Source organism: Pituophis catenifer, unplaced genomic scaffold, assembly GCF_029215685.1.
Source record: "Pituophis catenifer annectens isolate HBS135680 unplaced genomic scaffold, rPitCat1.0.hap2 SCAF_1, whole genome shotgun sequence".
NCBI lineage: Eukaryota > Metazoa > Chordata > Lepidosauria > Squamata > Colubridae > Pituophis > Pituophis catenifer.
Genome location: NW_027256881.1, coordinates 334,865,855 through 334,885,215, shown reverse-complemented (window position 1 = coordinate 334,885,215; position 19,361 = coordinate 334,865,855). Strand labels below are relative to the sequence as shown.

The following is a 19,361-nucleotide window of genomic DNA, read 5'->3' as shown; positions in this document are numbered from 1 at the left end:
TCAAAATTCAGACGCTTGGCAATTGACTCATATTTATGACGGTTGCAATGTGGTTCCAGGGTCACGCGATCACTTTTCGCGACCTTCTGACAAACAACGTCAATGGGGAAGCCAGATTCACTTAACAGCCATGTCACTAACTGAACACCTGCAGTGATTCACTTAAAAACTGTGGCAAGAAAGGTTGTAAAATGGGGCAAAATTATTATTATTATTTATTTTTTATTATTATTCATATTTCTATGCCGTCCACTCTCCGAGGACTCTGGGCGGCTTACACCAAAGACAGTATACTAAATAGCATATTGCCCCCAACAATCTGGGTCCTCATTTTACCCACCTCGGAAGGATGGAAGGCTGAGTCAACCTTGAGCCGGTGAGGTTTGATCTGCTCATCTTCTGAACTAGCAGTCAGCTGAAGTAGCTGCAGTACTGCACCCTAACCACTGCGCCACCTCGGCTCTTAACAACAGCTGTCTTGCTTACCAACAAAAATTGGGTGCTCAGTTGGGATCATAAGTCAAGGACTATCTGTACATTGGTTATGTTTTTTTTTTAAAAAATAAAATTTTTTGAATAGAAGCAGTGCTAAGGAATGAGAGCCAGTTTGGTGTAGTCGTGGATAAGGCATCACACTAGAAACTGGAAGACTGCCGGTAGTTCTAGTTCTAGTCCTGCCTTAGGCATGAGGCCAACTGGGTGACCTTGGGCCAGTCACTCCCTCTCAGCCCTAGGAAGGAGGCAATGGCAAACTATTTCTGAAAAGCTTTGCCAAGAAAAAAACTGCAGGGATTTGTCTGAGAATCGGATACGATTGAACGGAAGAAAAAAAAAAATGCTAACAAAATCCATTTGGTGTATTCCTTTATCTGGAGATGGGGCATTGCAAAAGTTGTATGGGGCGGAGGGGGTGGGGAGGAGAACAATGGAAAACAAGAGCTTGATGTGCATGAATTTGATAGCCATGTTATTTTCTTCTCTCTCTCTTTTTTCCCCCCCCTCGCCCCTTCTCCCCTCTTTTCCTTTCAAAACCACCTGCGTAGCCTGCAAACGTAAAGAGCAGGAGCAGCAAAAAGACCGGAATCTGCAACCGAAAAAACAGCGCCTGGTCTTCACCGACCTTCAACGCCGCACCCTGATCGCCATCTTCAAAGAGAACAAGCGACCTTCCAAGGAGATGCAGATGACCATTTCGCAGCAGCTGGGCCTGGAGCTCAACACCGTCAGCAACTTCTTCATGAATGCTCGCCGGCGGTGTATGAACCGTTGGCAAGAGGAGCCAGGCACCAACCCCGGAGTCCCTTCTTCATCCACAAGCACTTTTTCCAAAGCATGATTTCTCTTAATTTTTCATACGCCTCTCATAATCCCTTGCATCCCCCCTGAACTCCACCCAGAAGAGAGCCCATTCCCTTCTCCGTGTGTGCTCCCCTCACCTGCATACTGCATATACGTTGAGCAACGACAACGCACCATGCCCACTTCACAACCATCCACGGTTCAATGCCTCTGGGACATCCCAGATCTTCCAGAGGCATCCCATAGCAGCCTCCGTCTTTGGACCTCCCTCAGACCTTCCCATTTGTGAAAGGGCCATTTCATCTCCTCATCTGGTGAGCAGTCTTCTCCCAAGCCTTGGGTTTAGCTGAGGGACGTCTTTCCTCCCCAGAAGTTTCAGCCAGCGAGTAATTATATTGTCCTGATGGCAGAGGGGGGAGGGATCTGTAAGGAGCAGCTTAAGAGCAGAAGCTTTCACGGAAGTTGATTTGAAAGCTGTCATCGTGGAGACAAAATGCTTATCCCAGAGGCCCTGGCTATCTGAGGAGCAAGTGTGGTGTATGCCTTAAAAAACAGCCCAGTACTGGAAAATTGAAGGGAGACACAAGTAACTTATTAATTTGTGAAGCTGATTCAGCTCCCTCAGATGTATTTCCAGATACCTGTCCATGTAACTGGGTCTAATTCCTGGGTTTTAAATTCCAGACTAATAGTTCCTACTGGGGTTATCTTTCACCACCGAGATAGAAGTGAATTGTGGGATATTTTTAAGACTCATACCAAGACCTGTTAACATCTGATTCTATTTCACCTTCCTTTTTCAAAGAAAGGTCATTTATTGTGAAGTTGAAAATGGCCTGCCTCTGAAATGGGAAAAGGCATATGAGAGGATCATGTGGGAATCATTTAGCCTTTATACGGAGACAAGCTGTAATTGTTTATCTTGAAATGAGAATCAGTGATGATGACATGTGTGAATGTAGATTAAGGGGTTGCTCAGTTTGCAAGCCAAGGATGCATATAGGGCCTGAGATTTAAAAAAAAAAAAACACAATCCCACCGACATCCTTCATCCTCGTAACAATGGGAAAACGCATGAAAATCCATTCCAGAAAAAAAAAATCTTCAAAATCTTGTCATGTTGTCTTCATATACATTTCCTACAGCTCAGCCCTCTTTTTTCCCACCTCCTGTCCTCCACAAAAGTTTTCACACTCCAAGCGGTCCCCGTGAAAATCCACCAGAGGTCTTGCCAAGCGCATCACGGCATGGTCTGAAAGTTACCGAAACCAAATTCAACTCTCAAAAGAAGACTTTTTTCTTTTCTTTTTTGACGATTCCTCTCCAAGGAATTCCAAGCCAAAGTGTCAAGGGGGAAACCAGAAACTCTGACGAAAAACGATCCCCTTTTTTCTCCCTTGAATTAGTCATGTGGAATCCAAAGCGAAGTTGCACTGTGTCACCTAGAGAAAAAGCGGGTCATGAAGCACATTTTACGTACATAAATCGGGTAATTTAAAAAAAAAAAAAAGCTTTAAAGAAATCAAAGCAAAGCAGTGCAGGAGCTGAATTTTTATTTCCTGGACACTGGATCGGCAGCTGACCTTCCATCCAATGTTGGTTTCATTCCAAAGGCCAGCCTCAGCTGAATGATTTCTATCCTCAATCCTCTTTTTTGCCTCTTCTAATCCCCATTTATCTGCCTCCAATACATACAGGATGGCAGAAGGGGAGAGAAACCATGACAGTATATGTGATAGGAATCAGATTGGGCAAGTTGAGTTGAGCGGGGGGATAAATTATGAATCCGTTTGCTAAATGGATCAATAGATTGGCAAGGGGAAGACATGCCCCCACCCAGTCCTTTTCCGGCCCCAACTCCATACCCTCCCTGTTGAAAATAACAAACTACAAAAAAAAAAGAGAGAGAAAAACTCAAAAAAAGGAATCCTGGCAACGTACGAAAGATAAGTGACTATTTTTTGTGTGTGTGCCAATTAACAGCTTGCCTTAAAAATAGAAGATGGATACCAGATGATCGTCCTCTTTCGCTTGGAAAGGAGGACTTGACTTCAGTAGCGTCTGGCGCCATGAATCAGGAGCGTTTGCAAGGCAAAAAGAGAGAGAGAGAAAGAAAGAAAGACATGGTCAGCTTGATGAGAAATAGCATCACCAGTTAAACCTGTATGTCTGGCTGGCAAAGTTGAAGCCCCCCCCACTTTGCCTAGGGAGCCAGAGAAAAGGCGTTTGAGAAGGCAGAGAGGCGACGAAAATGCAGCCTCGCCCTCTCCGTCCTAAATGTGGGATTCTTTGTACGTGTGTGTCTGTGTGTGTCGTTTCTTTGTTTTATTATTTTTTAACGGGACACTATCAAATTGATGCGGGTAATAGAGCACCATCCTTGCGCAATGGTTTATGCGTTCACTTTATGTTGAAGACAATGTGTTGAGCGACCCTGAGGCACCTTTGGGAATGGAACAAAAAGAAAAAAAGAGAGAGGAAAAAAAAACAATAACAACAATCCAGAACCATCAAAAGTTTATTCTTTGAGCAGAAAAGGAAGAAGGGAGAAAAAAAAAAGAATTAAATGACTCTGCTAATATTTCCTATCTTCAGCAAAACATTTTGTCCCAGTCTTGACTGTTGGGTGTGTCCAATCAAGGTGTGGGATGGAGTGGGAACTGAATTTGGATCAACCAAAGAAAACTGGAAAAGGGAAAATAGCAAATGCTGAGATGTGTTTTGTCAAAACATGCATACAGAGAGAGGTGGGGGGGGAATACTGCAGGAGGACAACAGCCCCTCCATTACCTCTCTCAGACCCCCTGAGTGTCCATCCCCTTCAAATCTACCCCAACCTACCGCATCATCTTGTCTTGTGAGTTGTCGATGCTAAAGAATGATGGAGAAGGACTCTGGTGGATTTCCCATACCTGATTTTTGTGAAGTATTGAAGGGCTGAGAAGCCTCACTAAAGGGAAAAAAAAAATGAAATGAAATAATGAAATGAAATGATGGGGCCTGAACTTAGTAGAAGAACCGAAGGGAGGGGGAGGAAAAAAAAAAAGGAAAGAAAAGGAATAATTCTATCAAAGGAACGACCCCGAACATGCAAAGACATTTTTAGTGAGAACCAGAAAATATAGGCTACCTCACTTGAGTTTTCGATTTTTGTGATTTGAAAATCACATCTGATACCAAAGATTTTGTTCTCCTTGCCTGGTTTGTGCTGGATTACACACATTTGCGCCTCCCCTTTCTTGTTCCCTTTGTGATCCTCCATTTATAGTTCGTAGTCACAGACCTTTCCCCATCCCACCGTCTCCTGTGCTTTCCAACTTCCCGAGAGAAAGAGAGAGAAAGAGAAAAAGAAAGAGAGACCGCTAGATGCACGAATGAAACTTGGAGTGATAGCTGAGTGCCTTTTTTCTTGTACAAAAGGTGTAAAACCATTTTTCTAGTTTTCTTTTTCTTTTCTTTTTCTTTGTCCTATTAGTTCATGAGATATTACCTCAGTTCTCTTAATCAGAGGGATTCTGGCAACTCTTGTAGCTTTTGGGTGATGGGACAAAAGCCATTTCCCTGGGTCCTCTCCTTCTGCCCTCCAACTACCCCCCTCCCACACCCACACACACTCCCCAGTGTTTCATGTGCACTCCCAATGCACATCTAATTCACTAGGTGCACAAGAAACAGTGAGGTGTGTTCTTTTGCTTTGTGATATTTCCATCAGAAAATTTTGGTTGATGCTCCAACACTGGAGTTTTTTTAAAAAAAGATTGGACAGCCATTTGAATGGTATAGGGTCTGTTGCTTGAGCAGGGGGTTGGACTAGCAGACCTCCAAGGTCCCTTCCGACTCTTGTTCTTCTGTCTTCTGTCTCCAGAACTCTGCGTCTCTAATGGGCATCCGCTGATTCACTGCCACCCACCCAAGTAGGACAGTAGAGCGAGATGCATAGCCTGTACTTGTGCTTATGCTCAACCCTTCCTGTATGTAAAGTTCTTCGAGAAAACTTCACTGTGCCCAAATCTCTACCACAGTCCTGGGCTAAAGGGGCTGATCCAGGATTAAAAGTGAGCAAAGCAGTTTTTTCAGCCCGATACGAATGCATATTGGAAATCCCAGCAGCACATTATTGGGGGTGCATGGCTACCCTTTACACATGCACAAGTCAACTCACTATCAGGAGCTCCTTAGGACAAGGGGGAAATAAAATGAAGCTAAGGCTAATGTGAAGGAAGATTGGAGAAAAACTACTCTAAAACGGGGGTTCTCAACCCCCCCCCCGGCCTGCAGCCTTCTACCGGGCTGTGGACCATTGGAAACCGAGGCTGCTGAAGCGGCAGGAAAGTGCACGAAGCTTCATCTGTGCATCACAGGATTTAGGTTGCGCGCGCAACACCCTTTCCCCTGCCGTCGAAACCACCAAAGCAGCCGCTACCATCACCAGTCTGAGGAACCAAAACGATTGGGGAGGGACCCCTACTCTAAAATATATCTGTGATTATTCATGCGATAATGCATATTATCAAATATGGCACCATATCAGACTAAGCTGGCTACAGGTAGTCCTCAATATACAATGATTCGATTAGCGACCAAAGTTACAATGGCATGGAAAAAAGTGGCTTATGACCGTTTTTCACACTTAAAACCGTTGCAGCATCCCCATGGTCATGTGATCAAAATTTTAGATGCTTGGCAATTGACTCATATTTATGATTGTTGCAGTGTCCTGGGGTCATGTGATCTCCTTCTGCCATCTTCTGACAAGCAAAGTCAACAAGGAAGCCAGATTCATTTAACAACCGTGTTACTACCTTAACAACTGCAGTGATTCACTTACCAGCTGCGGCCAGAAGGGTCGTAAAATGGGGCACAACTCATTTAGCAACTGTCTTGCTTAGCACTTGGAAATTTTGGGCTGAATTGTGGTTGTAAGTCAAGGACTTTCTGTGTCCCACCCTGAGCTACAAATACTCTCTTCTATTGATCCAATGTAAAAATATTGATAATAACTAACTCCCCTAATAACTATGTCCCACGAGTCATTTGTTACCTCCCCACAAAAAGCTCATGATGGACGAACTATATCGTATACACAGATCATGAAGTGGATTGGATGGGACCTTCTTTGACCCACAAATAATCCTGCCTGTGGGAAAGCTAACCAATCCATCAACAAGCTTCCCAGACAGATATTATTTTTCTTCCCTGCTATCCTTTCATAATTGCAAGGAAGTCTCTTTGACTCCCACACCTGCAATTTGAAAAATGCTAGCCATAAAATGAGGCGCGAGCAAATTAATTTTGCTTTCTCCCCTGAGAACTCGGTTCAAATAATGCAGAGAAAGGACGAAGGGATCGTGATATTTTGATAGGTCAGCCACTACTTGAATTCTGAGTTTTATTCGTTAAATTTATATCCCACCTTTATTTTGTGCCATGCAAGGTAGCAACATATCTAATGTGGGGGTACTTGGTGCTCTCTGAGCTTGGTTGCAGATGTTTCATTACCCAATTAGGTAACATTGTCAGTGCTAAAAGGAAGTGAGGTTTGCTCTAACCAGATACTGATGACGTTACCTACTTGGGTAATGAAATGTCTGCAATAAAATAACCAAGCTCAGGGAACACGGAGGACCCCATCGTTCAATCTTGAGCTCCAAATACTCTCTTCTATTGGTACATACTGTATCTAATGGTCTTGCTTTCTATAGCTGCCCCACAACAACGACTCTAAGAGGTGGGTTGGACTGGCCCAAAGTCATCTAGCTCAGGGGTCTCCAACCTTGGCAACTTTAAGACTTGTGGACTTCATTCTGGCCTAGCACCTTAACCACTACACCAAACTGCCTCTCATATTCTGTATTGCCTGATGACGGTGCTCATGCAGATATCCTCATCCCCACCCACCCCGACAAATGACCCACCTATCTCTTCACGGAATTACCCTTTCATCTGGCGAAATCCCGCTTTTTTCTTTTGACCCAACACCCAAATGGCTTGTTGATACCAAAGATGTCTCCTGCCAGGAGAAAATAAATAAAATAAATAAATAAATAAACAAACCAGTAGCCCTGCCTTTCTCTCCAGCACAAACCTGGCAAGCCTTTGACAATGTTCTCTGAAATACCTCAAAAAAAAAATATTTAATGTATAGTTTATGTGACAAAATAATAATGATAATAATAATAATAATAATAATAATTACTTAGCTAGTTTTTGGAATTTGCAACTTGAAGCTTTATACTGTTAAATTATAATTTTTGCAGAGATGGCAAGTGTTACTATGTTGACATGCTCAATGGAAGACATATTGAATGTTTGGAAAGGAAAGGAAAAACTGGTTAGTTTCATGATTTTTTTGTTTGTTTTTTTTTAAAAAAAAGAGAAAGATTGAGAGAGAGAGAGAGAGAGAAGGTTCCTTGGAGTTTACAGATTTCATATTTAAACAAGTCCTTTAAAAGAAAAAAAAATCACAGATAGTAGTAATATCCTATGCTTTGGGGGTGTGTTCCTTTTTTCTGCTGAGTCATGTCTTACAAGAGTATTTATTATATGTGTTTATGTGTTCAAATGTAATTTAAGAAGGAAAAAAAACGACCAAAAAAAAGAAAAAAAAAGAAATGAAAATTTGATTTTATGCATGGAAAAAAAATATACTCTTTCTTGAAGTAATGTAATAATTATTGAGATGGGGAGGGCAGGGCGGGCGAAGTTGGGTTTGCCGTGTTGTTTGTCTAACAAAATTTAATTTCAATTGGAGGTATGTGCATGGATCAATTAATTTCATGTGACTGTGGACGTTTCTTTGTCAATTCTCTCTTGTTTTATTCGGTTCCTCCTTTTCCACCATTTTCTTTCCTTTGTATATTGGTGCATTGTTAAAAAAAATCAAATGGGGTGTTGGAAGAAGCGTCTCTGCAAATTAAGTGGGAAGAACAGCTCGTGAGGGAAGGGGGTGCTTGGCTAGGGATGGATTGCAGCAGCCATTGTTGTGTGGGCCAGCATCAACCAAGCAGGAGAACTGTGTCTCTGTCAGAAGCGATCGTTGACTTTCCTGCCCTTTTATCATTCCAACAAACCCAACCAATGAACTTTAGCATATTTCTTTTTCCAGACTGGTGTGTTCCCTTTTAGCATCCAATCACAAGTGTCTTTATTCAGAAGAGAGAAAAAGAGACAATCATTTGCAAGATATATATATGTGTGTGTGTATATGTATATATACATCCAAACAAGTTGATCAGTCAGTGGTCCTTTCTTATGCTCCCTTTGGAGGCAAGGGAACGCAACCAAACCAAGCGTCGGTCTGAATTTATGCTAACCCCAACACCTTCTTTTAGGTCCTCCTTGGGAAGATCTGGATGAGAACACACACACACATACACACACACACACACAACTCACACTCACACACGTTTGGAGATGGACAACTCGCCATGGCCAACTTGCCACGGAGAACTCGCCACAGGACAATTCAATAAATATAAAAGTTAAATTCATTTCAACGGAACTATGGTCAATAATAATAAAATAAAGAAAATCAATCTAGAACAGGGGTGTCAAACTCGATATTATTGAGGGCCTCATCAGGGTTGTGTTTGACCTCGGGGGGGCGGGGTGGATATGGTAGAGGGGGCGTGGCCTGCTCAATGTCACTCATATCGGGGGCGCTTGTGGTAGCCCGAGCGCTCTGCCAACAAAAAACGGGGCTCCTAAGCTCCATTTCTGACTGCGACAGTCTCCTGCAACCCTCTGCCAGTGAAAACGGTGCGGCCCTCCTGAGCTCCATTTTCAGTGACAGAGGGTTGCAGGAGGCTGTCGCAGCCGGAAACGGAACTTGGGAGCCTGTTTTCGCTGGCAGAGGTACCAATAATTCAATAATTAATCATTATAATTATAAATTATAATTATATACTTATAAATAATCAGCCAAATTATATAATTCGTTTTATTCTATTTTAAATTTTGTATTTATATGTTTTATTCTATGGCTGTTCACCGCCCTGAGTCCTTTGGGAGTAGGGCGGTATACAAATTCAATAAAATAAAATAAATAAAATAAAATAAATAGGCTGGTCCTTCAGTGTTTCCAGGGTGGACTCACGGGCCTGATCTGAGCACCCCTTGGGACAGATCCGGCCCCCGGGCCTTGAGTTTGTCACCCCTGATCTAGAAATATAAGAGTTGCAATACTTTCGATGAAAATGTGTAATAAAAGTTAACTGAATGAAATGATTAATAAATGTTGAATTGTCCCACGGAGACTTTGCCACGGCAAATTTTCCTAGACCCTTTGGAGAGTAGTTGGGGGCTTCCCTCACCATCCCTATTTTCCAAACACTACAGAAGTTCTAAATTCATGACAAGGTAGACAGCTCGATGGTGGTGTGCAGGTTAAAGGCAGAAAACCCAATACAGGTAGTCCTTAACTTAACTATCATTTGTTTAGTGACCTATCAAATTTACAGCAGCACTGAAAAAAGTAACTTATGACCGTTTTTCACTCAACCGCTTCAGCATCCCCATGTTCACGTGATCAAAATCCAGACGCTTGGCAATTTACTCATATTTATGACGGTCGCAGTATCCCGGGGTCACACAATCCCCTTTTGCGACCTTCTGACAGGCAAAGGCAATGAGGAAGTCCGATTCACCTCACAGCTGTGTTACTAACTGAACAACTGTAGCGATTCCCGTAACAACCGTGGCGAGAAAGGTCGTAAAATGGGGCAAAAGTCATTTAACAACTGTATCTCTTAGCAATAGAAATGTTGGGGCTCAATTGTGGTCGTAAGTCGAGGACTGCCTGTATTCATGTCCTAACAAGGTTGGGGAAAAAAATAGCCGAACCAGTCAAGAGAGCAAATGCCAATCCGTGTAAGTAAGATGGACTTATATGGCACAGCATATATTGCTTCTGGTATACACATATGAGGAATTTACCAATAAATGACAGGACTCTGTTTCGCATGAAAATGTCTCTGATTCAAACTGGTTGAAACCCTGGAAAGCTGCTCCAGTGAGTACAGGTAGGCCCTGAACCATTTGTTTAGTGCAGTGTTTCTCAACCTTGGTAGCTTGAAGATGGGTGGACTTCAACTCCCAAAATCCCCCAGCCAGCAGCGCTGGCTGGGGGATTCTGGGAGTTGAAGTCCACCCATCTTCAAGCTTCCAAGGTTGAGAAACACTGGTTTAGTGATTGTTCAGAGTTACAACTGGGCTGAAAAAAAGTGACTTATACTTACAGGTACAAGCACTTACAACCACTGCAGCTTCCCCACGGTCACAGGCTCAAAATTTGGGCCTTTTGGAACCAGCATAAAATTATGACCCTTGCAACATTCGAGGGTCATGTGATCTCCAATTGCAACCTTCTGGGATGTCTTCCAACAAGAAAAATCAGTGGAGGAAACTGGATTCTACTTAACGACCTTGTGAATCCCTTAACTGCAGTGATTCGCTTAACAATCATGGTTTTTAAAAAAAGTCAAACTATCGGGCAAGACTCAATTAACACCACTTTACTGAGCAATGGAAATGATGGTCTTAACCGTAGTTGTAAGATGAGGACTACCTGGATCGATAAAAGTTGATCTAGAACAGGGGTCTCCAACCTTGGCAACTTTTAAGACTTGTGGACTTCAACTCCCAGAATTCCTCAGCGAGCAGGAAAGCTGGCTAAGGAATTCTGGGGGTTGAAGTCCACAAGTCTTAAAGTTGTCAAGGTTGGAGACTCCTGATGTAGAAGGAAGGATCACTGACTCTTTAAATCAGGTATCCATAAAGATGTATGTGTTATTCTTCCAGAAATATTCCTGGTTCATGGGGCCTGTCTTTTTTTTTTTTTTTTAAGGCACAGTACAAAGGAACCAGCCACACTTCTTGTTGTTGTCAGTTGCGAAGTCGTGGCCGACCCATCGCAACCCCATGGACAACATTCCTCCAGGCCTTCCTGTCCTCTACTGGGGCCGACTGCTTGTTCTGCCCCAGCTACAGATCTCAAAGAACACAGCACACACAAACTTAATTTACTAAACTAACTCAGTCTTTTTCAAAACAAAGGCTGTTAATAAACTTTCTTAACAGCCTACAAGAAACCAAAGATAAAGTAATCACAATCTTACGAAGTTTGGCAGAAAGCCCAGAAGCAATGTGCAAGGAATCCAGACGCGAAGTAGAGTGAACTAAAGTTGTTCCTTACAACTTGCTTCAGTCGGCGTTCCTCCTTAAATAGGCTAAGGGCCACATCTTCTCCAGCCTCCTCATTGTCTGACTCGGGTACCAGCTGCACAGGCTGCTGGCACAACACCACACCAGCCTCCTCACTGTCAGAATCAGCTACAATCCGCACAGGCCGCTGACGGGCCACAACACTGCTTTAGTGACTCCATCCAGCCACCTCATTCTCTGCTATCCCCTTCTTCTTTTGCCCTCAATCTTTCCCGGCATTAGGCTCTTCTCCAGTGAGTCCTTCCTTCTCATCAGCCACACTAAAAACCAAATAATGGGGGGGGGGGGGAGAAGGACTCAGCATTAATGACAAGTCCTTGACTTACAACCATTCATTTAGCAACTGTTGAAAGTTACAAGGGCACTGAAAAAGGTGACTTACAACTGGTCCTTGCACTTGTGACTGTTACAGCGTCTCTGCGGTCACATGACCAAAATTCATGCACTTGGCAACTGGCATATCTTTACATAGGTTGCAGCATCTTGGGGTCATGTGATCGCCATTTGCGACCTTCCCAGTTGGCTTTGGTCAAGCAAAGTCAATGGGGTAAGCTGGATTCACTGAACAACTGCATGATTCACTTAACAACTGTGGCAACAAAGGTCATAATACTGGGCTAGTTTCACTTAACAGCCTCCTTGCTTAGTAACTGAAATTCTGGTTTCAATTGTGGTCATACGTTAAGGGCTACCTGTAGTTCCTTTTCTACACCATAAAAGGAAATGAGCATTTGGATTACCTGCAGAAGAAACAAATTGTTCAGACACATATGAAGAGAACTTACAAAACACAGCAAGGATCCCTTGCCTTTTCTGGCTTGTGTTTCTCGTCTGTGACCTCATGTCATTCTCAAACAATGTGAAGAACCAATTTTCCCATAGACCATTATTTCTCAAACTTGGCCATTTGAAGGTGGGTGGACTTCAACTCCCAGAATTCCCTAGCCAGCTTTGCTTTGCTGGCTGGGGAATTTTGGGAGCTGAAGTCCACCCACCTTCAAACAGCCAAGGTTGAGAAACACTGCCATAGACAAAACATCCTTCCTTTCCAAATAGATGTATTGACAAACTACTTTTTTTTTGCCCTAGAAATAATTCTCTTGAACAACGAGACAAGTGCTGTAAATTTTTGGAACAATGAGGCGGAAGAGGAAAAATCCCTAAAACACTGCACCACAGCTAATACAGGCCAAAAAACACCCAACAACAACCATGCCCTCATTCTCTAAGAAATTGCAGAACATTTAATAGGTCTCTTAGTAGTCTGATTTTAGTAATCTCTTCCGATTGAGATCCCTCTCTGAAGCAACATCGTCCAATTATGGTTAGTTTAGGGTTACATCACCATCTTGAAGTACAGAACCATTGCAAATAGCTTTTTTGTTTTGTTGAAGACACACCTGGCTGAGTGCGTGTTTTAATGTGAGCAGGGCGTGTACAACTTCACAATATTGGGAGGGAGAGACACATGAAGTTCTCAATCCTGGATGCGTCTCCCAAGTACATAAATCTTCTCTAAGATTGGATTTACACAGTACTTTCAATTAGTTTAAAGGTTGACTCATTTGTGATTTGATGTACTGGGGGAACCCTGCCATTCTCTCAACCTTTGGGGTGAAGCAACCCTCTCATTAAGCCATAATCTATGATTGGTCTGTTTGGGCTCAGCATGTTTCATAAACATGAATATGATGTTTTCTTAACCCAGGTTTAAGGTTAAGTGTGCAAACCCAGCCTTAATGTGACCAAAGAGGAAATGTTTAAATACATAGCAATTATTCACAATATCTGTTAGTTATTTTAATTACATTTGGATGCAAATTAAATTAAACCATATTAAATCTTGGTCTTGGCCACTTCCATTTCTTTGCTCTGGTCACACTGTTAGCTGCTGCTTTAAGAGTAGCCATTGACCTGGAAAAAGCACAAGTTGTGGACTCCTAGGATAAAAACAGGAGTCCAACCTCTTCTGCACGATGCTCTCCATAGAACAGCACAAGAGAACAATTATAATTGTAGGTCTACTATTGGAAATCATGGCAGACGGACATTGAGGGAACTCTTGTGGTTGATGATATATAAAACTTAGATAGTGCTGGACTTAGTGCTGGTTCAGGAATTCCGGGAGTTGAAGTCCACAAGTCATAAAAAGGCCCTAGTTCTATTTTATAAAACAACATTTTATCTAATTTTAATCCTTGACCCTTATCCTCAAATCAGTTTACCTTAGGTTTTTTTTTTCTCCCAGTTTACATATTACACAGATTTCTCTCAAAGGCATATTTTATTTACTCCAATTTCTAATATATTTTCCACTATATCTCCCTCTAATATTTAACTATCTTCCAGCTTGTTCTATTTGATTAATTCTCAGCTTGATCCCCTCCAAAACACCAACTATTTAGTTGATTTTAGAATAGTTCCTCAATCTCCTCCAACTCTCCTCCTATTTGTTTGACTGTTTCCAGCATTTTGTGGGCTTATTTCCAGCATATGACCGGATTGAGATTTTTGCTCTTGAAAATTATGTTTTTATGTTTAAATTTGAAAAAATAAATAAAAAATATTTACAAAAAAAAAAAAAAAAGGGCCCTAGTTCTCCACTCCTGTCTTAAAGGATGAAATTGAAATCACAGTCCTTATCACTCTTAATTAGAGGACTTCAATTCCCAGAATTCCCTAGTATGTAGACTAGTTTGCCTTTTTAAGATATGTGGACGTCAACTCCTAGAATTCTGGGAACTGAAATCCAAACATCTTAAAATGGCTGACAAACATCGCTCGTCTAGACCAGGGCTGTCAAACTCCCGGCCCACAGGCCGGATGCATCAAGTGCTGGCCATGCCCACACCCAGTGGTGGGCTGCAACCGGTTTAACAACCGGTTCTGTGAGCGCGCAGACCTAACGCGCTTGCACGCAGCGTTCAAAATACAGCAATTTGAAGCTCAGCTGCTTACCTTCTAAGGCAGCCCCGGTAAGTAGAACAGCAGAAGTGTGGAAATCAGCTGTGCCCTGTGAATCAGATGAGACAGAAAGAAGGAAATATAGGACAGGATAGGGTGGGGTTGGGTGGGCGGGGTCAGCTGATCATCAGAACTACAGGTTCGCCAAAACCGGTCTGAACCAGCAGCAGCCCACCATTGCCCATGCCCAGTTTAGTGAAGGGGGAAAAAATCCTGATACGTCACGTGATGCCACCTTGACAACATGAGTCACCCCTGATCTAGACCATTCTTTGAAAACTGCAATTATTCTAATGCCCTCCCTCAAATTTAAAAAGTGACACTCTGTTTTAGTGTGCTGATAATTTTGACTTTTCACCATGAATTGACTTCTACCGGATGCCTGTCCTTTCAAGGTCAGCAGTGCTTGTGATAATTGCATAACCGCTAAGTGAAGACCCAGTCACAGCTGATCTTGGGTTAGGGTTAGGGATCTCTTCACACAACATGCAGAACCCAGGAAGCCACTAACCAGTCATATCTTATTACCAATGATTTTGGTAGGACTCAGTCACAGTAAGAGGGTTAGGTTTTCTTTGTAATAAGGAATACAGAATCTTCATCCGTATCTTCCATCCCTTGAGATCATGCCCCAGTAGACAAATATTGATAATACTTCAGGCTGTTCCAGTGGTGGGTTTCAAAATTTTTTACTACCGGTTCTGTGGGTGTGGCTTGGTGGGTGTGGCTTGGTCGGCGTGGCAGAGGAAGGATACTGTAAAATCTCCATTCCCTCCCCACTGCAGGGGAAGGATACTGTAAAATCTCCATTCCCTCCCCACTCCAGGGGAAGAATACTGTAAAATCCCCATTTCCTCCTGATCAGCTGGGCCTCGGGTGGCCGAGAATAGATGGGGGCGTGGCCAGTCAGAATTTTTACTACCGGTTCTCCGAACTACTCAAAATTTCCGCTACCGGTTCTCCAGAACTGGTCAGAACCTGCTGAAACCCACCTCTGGTCTGTTCCCTTCCCCACTGACCAGGAAGGAATTAAAAAACATGTAGTTTAGACACTGCAACCATTTGGGAATTGTATTTCCTGCTTCATACTGCCTTGGTACCAGAGGTGAAATCCAGAAGGTTCTAACAGGTTCTGGAGAACCGGTAGCGGAAATTTTGAGTAGTTCAGAGAACCGGTAAATACCACCTCTGGCTGGCCCCAGAATGGGATGGGAATGGAGATTTTGCAATATTCTTCCCCTGCCATGCTCACCAAGCCACACCTACAGAACCGGTAGGGAAAAATTTTGGATTTCAGCCCTGCTTGGTACTGACTTCTTTACTGGACAGAATTGCTTTTTCAGCTGTTCTGTTTCTCCTACTCTTCTTGGAGAACCTTCTGGGCAGTGGTGGGTTCCTCCCGGTTCGGTTCGGTTCGGCCGAGCCGGTAGCGGTGACGATATGACATCACCGAACCGGTTCTCTCCCCCCCCCGCCCTCCCATCCCTCCACCCACCCACGTTATTCTTACCTTTTATTTGGTCCCACTCCCAATCTATTGCTGCCTCCTGAGTCCCAGCTGATGACTAGAGGGAAAAAAACTGTTTAAACTCTTGCCGCGGGGCTTCAAAGGGCCGTCCTACAGCTGATCAGTGTTAAAAGCAAACAAATGAGTCAGGTTGTAAGTGCGAGGACTGGTCATAAGTGCGAGGACCTTCCAGAAATGACTGACCAGCTAGCCACGCCCACCTAGTCACATGACCTCCAAGCCACACCCACAAAATAAGCCACGCCCACAGAACCGGTAGTAAAAAAATTTAGAACCCACCCCTGCTTCCGGACATATTTGACTATTGGCTGAACGTTGGCCTTTGTACAACATAACTGAGCAGTAAGATCATTCTCTTCCAAATTGAGAATGGTTAAAGGTAATTAACTCTGCCTTGTTGCTGCCTGGGTTTTGATGTTTTCAAACACCTTAATTTTGCCTTTGCCTAGTTAAGTCTTGGCAAAGATAGGAGGTCCTGATCACTCCTGATGCAAGAATTGATCTAATTAGGACCAGTAATGTGATCTAGAATACACCATCTCTCCTGAGAAACTTTAGATTAATCCTTTTTTTCTCTGCGCTCTCAATGTAGTGACAATAATAATGTTGAAACTTGGAGTTTGAGTCTGTCTTAAGATCACAATCCACAGTGTGGAGTTTGGAACAAGTAAATTTGGACTTGATTCCTCAACATTTATTCTATCTAAGACCCCGTATATCCTTTGCTCTTCTTCTGCTTCTTTGCTTGAAGATCCATCCAGAATGTACATGGCACGGAACCTGGACTACCCTGTTAATTCAGTAGTGTCAGTCTGACAATCAGAACCAGTGGTATATTTTTAAAAAATGCAAATTAAAAAAAAGTGAATTTAGGTTCAAATTATTAGGAACAATAAAAATATAGCTTTTTTCTGAGCTTGATTTTGGCTGAATATCAGGACACATGTTTCTTGCCAACAATAGCAATAGCACTTAGACTTATATACCGCTTCACAGTGCTTTACAGCCCTCTCTCAGCAGTTTACAGAGTCAGCCTATTGCCCCCAACAATCTGGGTCCTCATTTTACCCACCTCAGAAGGATAGAAAGCTGAGTCAACCTTGAACCTGGTGAGAATTGAACTGCCAAATTGCAGGTAGCCAGCAGTCAGCAGAAGTAGCCTGCAGTACTGTGTTCTAACCACTGCGCCAACGTGGCTCAATACAGAAACCGTTGTCCCCTTCCAATTTTTGTTTAATTTCTCAGTCAAAGCTCCCATCCATGTATTAGTGAGGTCTAATCCTGCTTTAAAATCAGCCATGACTGGCCAGGTTTATCATCTGGTGACTGATTTTTAGAGATCATAAAATATTGGCATTTATCTAGTGCTTCCAAACATTGGAACATAGTTCACACATTTGTGCCAATGGCAGCCTCACAATTTCAATAACTAAATAAGCATTGAATAATATTGAATCTGAATTATATTGCATCTGAGGCAATATAAAAGATATAGTGTGGTATATTTGATAGGCAACTGCTTGTCCATACTTGCAAACCACTCCTTGATGGAGCTGTCATTGGAAGTTTATAGTTTACCGATTTGATTGATTACATAATATCAACTCCTGTCAATTATTAGTGACAACATAGACAGACATTCTCCAGGATGGTCTATCTCCTATCTCCAAGATAGACATTCTCCAGGATGGTCTAACTCCAATCCAGTCTATCTCCAATCCAATTCTTCAGGTATTCCAATGACGCATCCAAGACTGCTGTAATTGACTCCATCCACTTTGCTGGTGTCATCTGTCCTACTTTTCCCACCACTACGAATTCTCAAGAGAGCTGGATCTTCCCACAATGATAATTATGAGCCTGGTCATTTGTGCTTTTGGTGAGAACTCCAAACTGGTTTATTGTATGATCCACACATGCTTATTTTCTTGGCTATCCATGATATTTTCAAGAAACTTCTCCAATACCAAAGTCTAAAATTCTTTTAATCAATATTCTTTTAACTTTCCTCACGGTTCAATTTTCACTTCCATAGAAAATCTATTATCTGCATGATTCTTCATAGGTATAGACGGGAGTGGGATTCAAAAATTTTAGCAACCAATTCTCTGCCTGGTTGCTGGGTGGGCATGGCCATGATGGGGGTGGCGTACTCGGCCTCCTGCACCACGATGGGGGGGGGCGTTTTCACCCTCCCCAAGCTCTGGAGGCTTTCCTTGAGCCTCCGGAAGGGCAAAAACAGCCTCCCCTGGACTCCAGAGGTCCTTTGGAGGCCAGAAATGGGCCTGTTTCCAGACTTCTGGAACTTCTGGGAGGCCTGTTTTTCACCCTCCCAGAGCCTCTGCACGGGCCCTGCACTTACCTGGCATCCAAAATGGGCTGCGTGGAGACTCCTGGGAGGGGAGGAGTGGGTTGGGAGGGGCCAGCCAGTCCTTACAACTACCGGTTCGACGAACCTGATGTAAAATTAGCATCCGGCTCACCCGAACCGGTCTGAACCAGTTGAATCCCAACCCTGGGTATAGACATATGACAGCATTTGAATATTTTTTTCCCAAGGTCTTTATTGCTACTTTACCAAGGGTTAACCTATGGCATATTTTCTGATAGCGGGTTCCAATTTTAAAAGATAGAAGCTATCCAACAGTTTAGTCTGGTATAGCTGTTGACATTAGTTTGGTCTTCCTAATATCTAATTGTAGTCCCATTTTTTTTCACCAGGCTGCTTAACTTTCATTACTAGAGTTTCTAGATTAATTACATTTTTCGGTTATCATAGTGTCAGTAGCATAGCACGGATTGATGTTTCTTCTTTTATTTTTAAAGACAGGTTCATCTCCTTCCAGTCAAGTGTCCCCCTATATTTATATTTTGTATTTGGGTTGAATGAATATGGAAAGAGCATACAGCCATATCTCACACCTTTTCTTACACGGAGCTAATCGGTTTCACCCTGTTTCATCTGGACCATGGCTTTCTGATCAGTATATAAGTTTTGAATAACAACAATGTGTCAGCTTTGGAAGCCATATTAGGCCGGAAGCTTCCAAGCTGCCACCTTCTCGTGTGTGGGAAAATAGGAGGGGGAATTTAGTAAAGGGGTTGTTTGTAGACATAATAGCATTCTTCCTGTCGGTCAAGGTCAGGGTGATCCGGCATCTGGAGGAGGAGTGGTCGGAGTGATGTCTCAAGATGGGACGGACGTTGATTGGAGCATGTGATCGACTGAGGTGTGAGGGGATGGTTTTGGGAGTTTTGATTTACTGAGGGAAAACCCGGGACCTTTCAGATTCGGGTTTTCCCAGATGTGCCAATTTACCTATTCTAGTCAAGAGAACTTTGGAAAATG

At 42.9% G+C, this 19,361-nt stretch overlaps 1 protein-coding gene across 2 annotated transcripts in view; it reads left to right on the top strand.

Moving 5' to 3' along the window:
* The window catches only part of ONECUT3 (one cut homeobox 3), an 88,006-nt gene extending 86,670 nt beyond the window's left edge, over positions 1–1,336 (top strand). For both annotated transcript variants that reach the window (XM_070931791.1, XM_070931790.1), the window contains one exon: positions 1,044–1,336. In XM_070931791.1, the coding sequence (XP_070787892.1) occupies positions 1,044–1,336 (293 nt within the window). The remainder of the gene's footprint in view (positions 1–1,043) is intronic.
* The last annotated feature ends 18,025 nt before the right edge of the window (positions 1,337–19,361 follow it).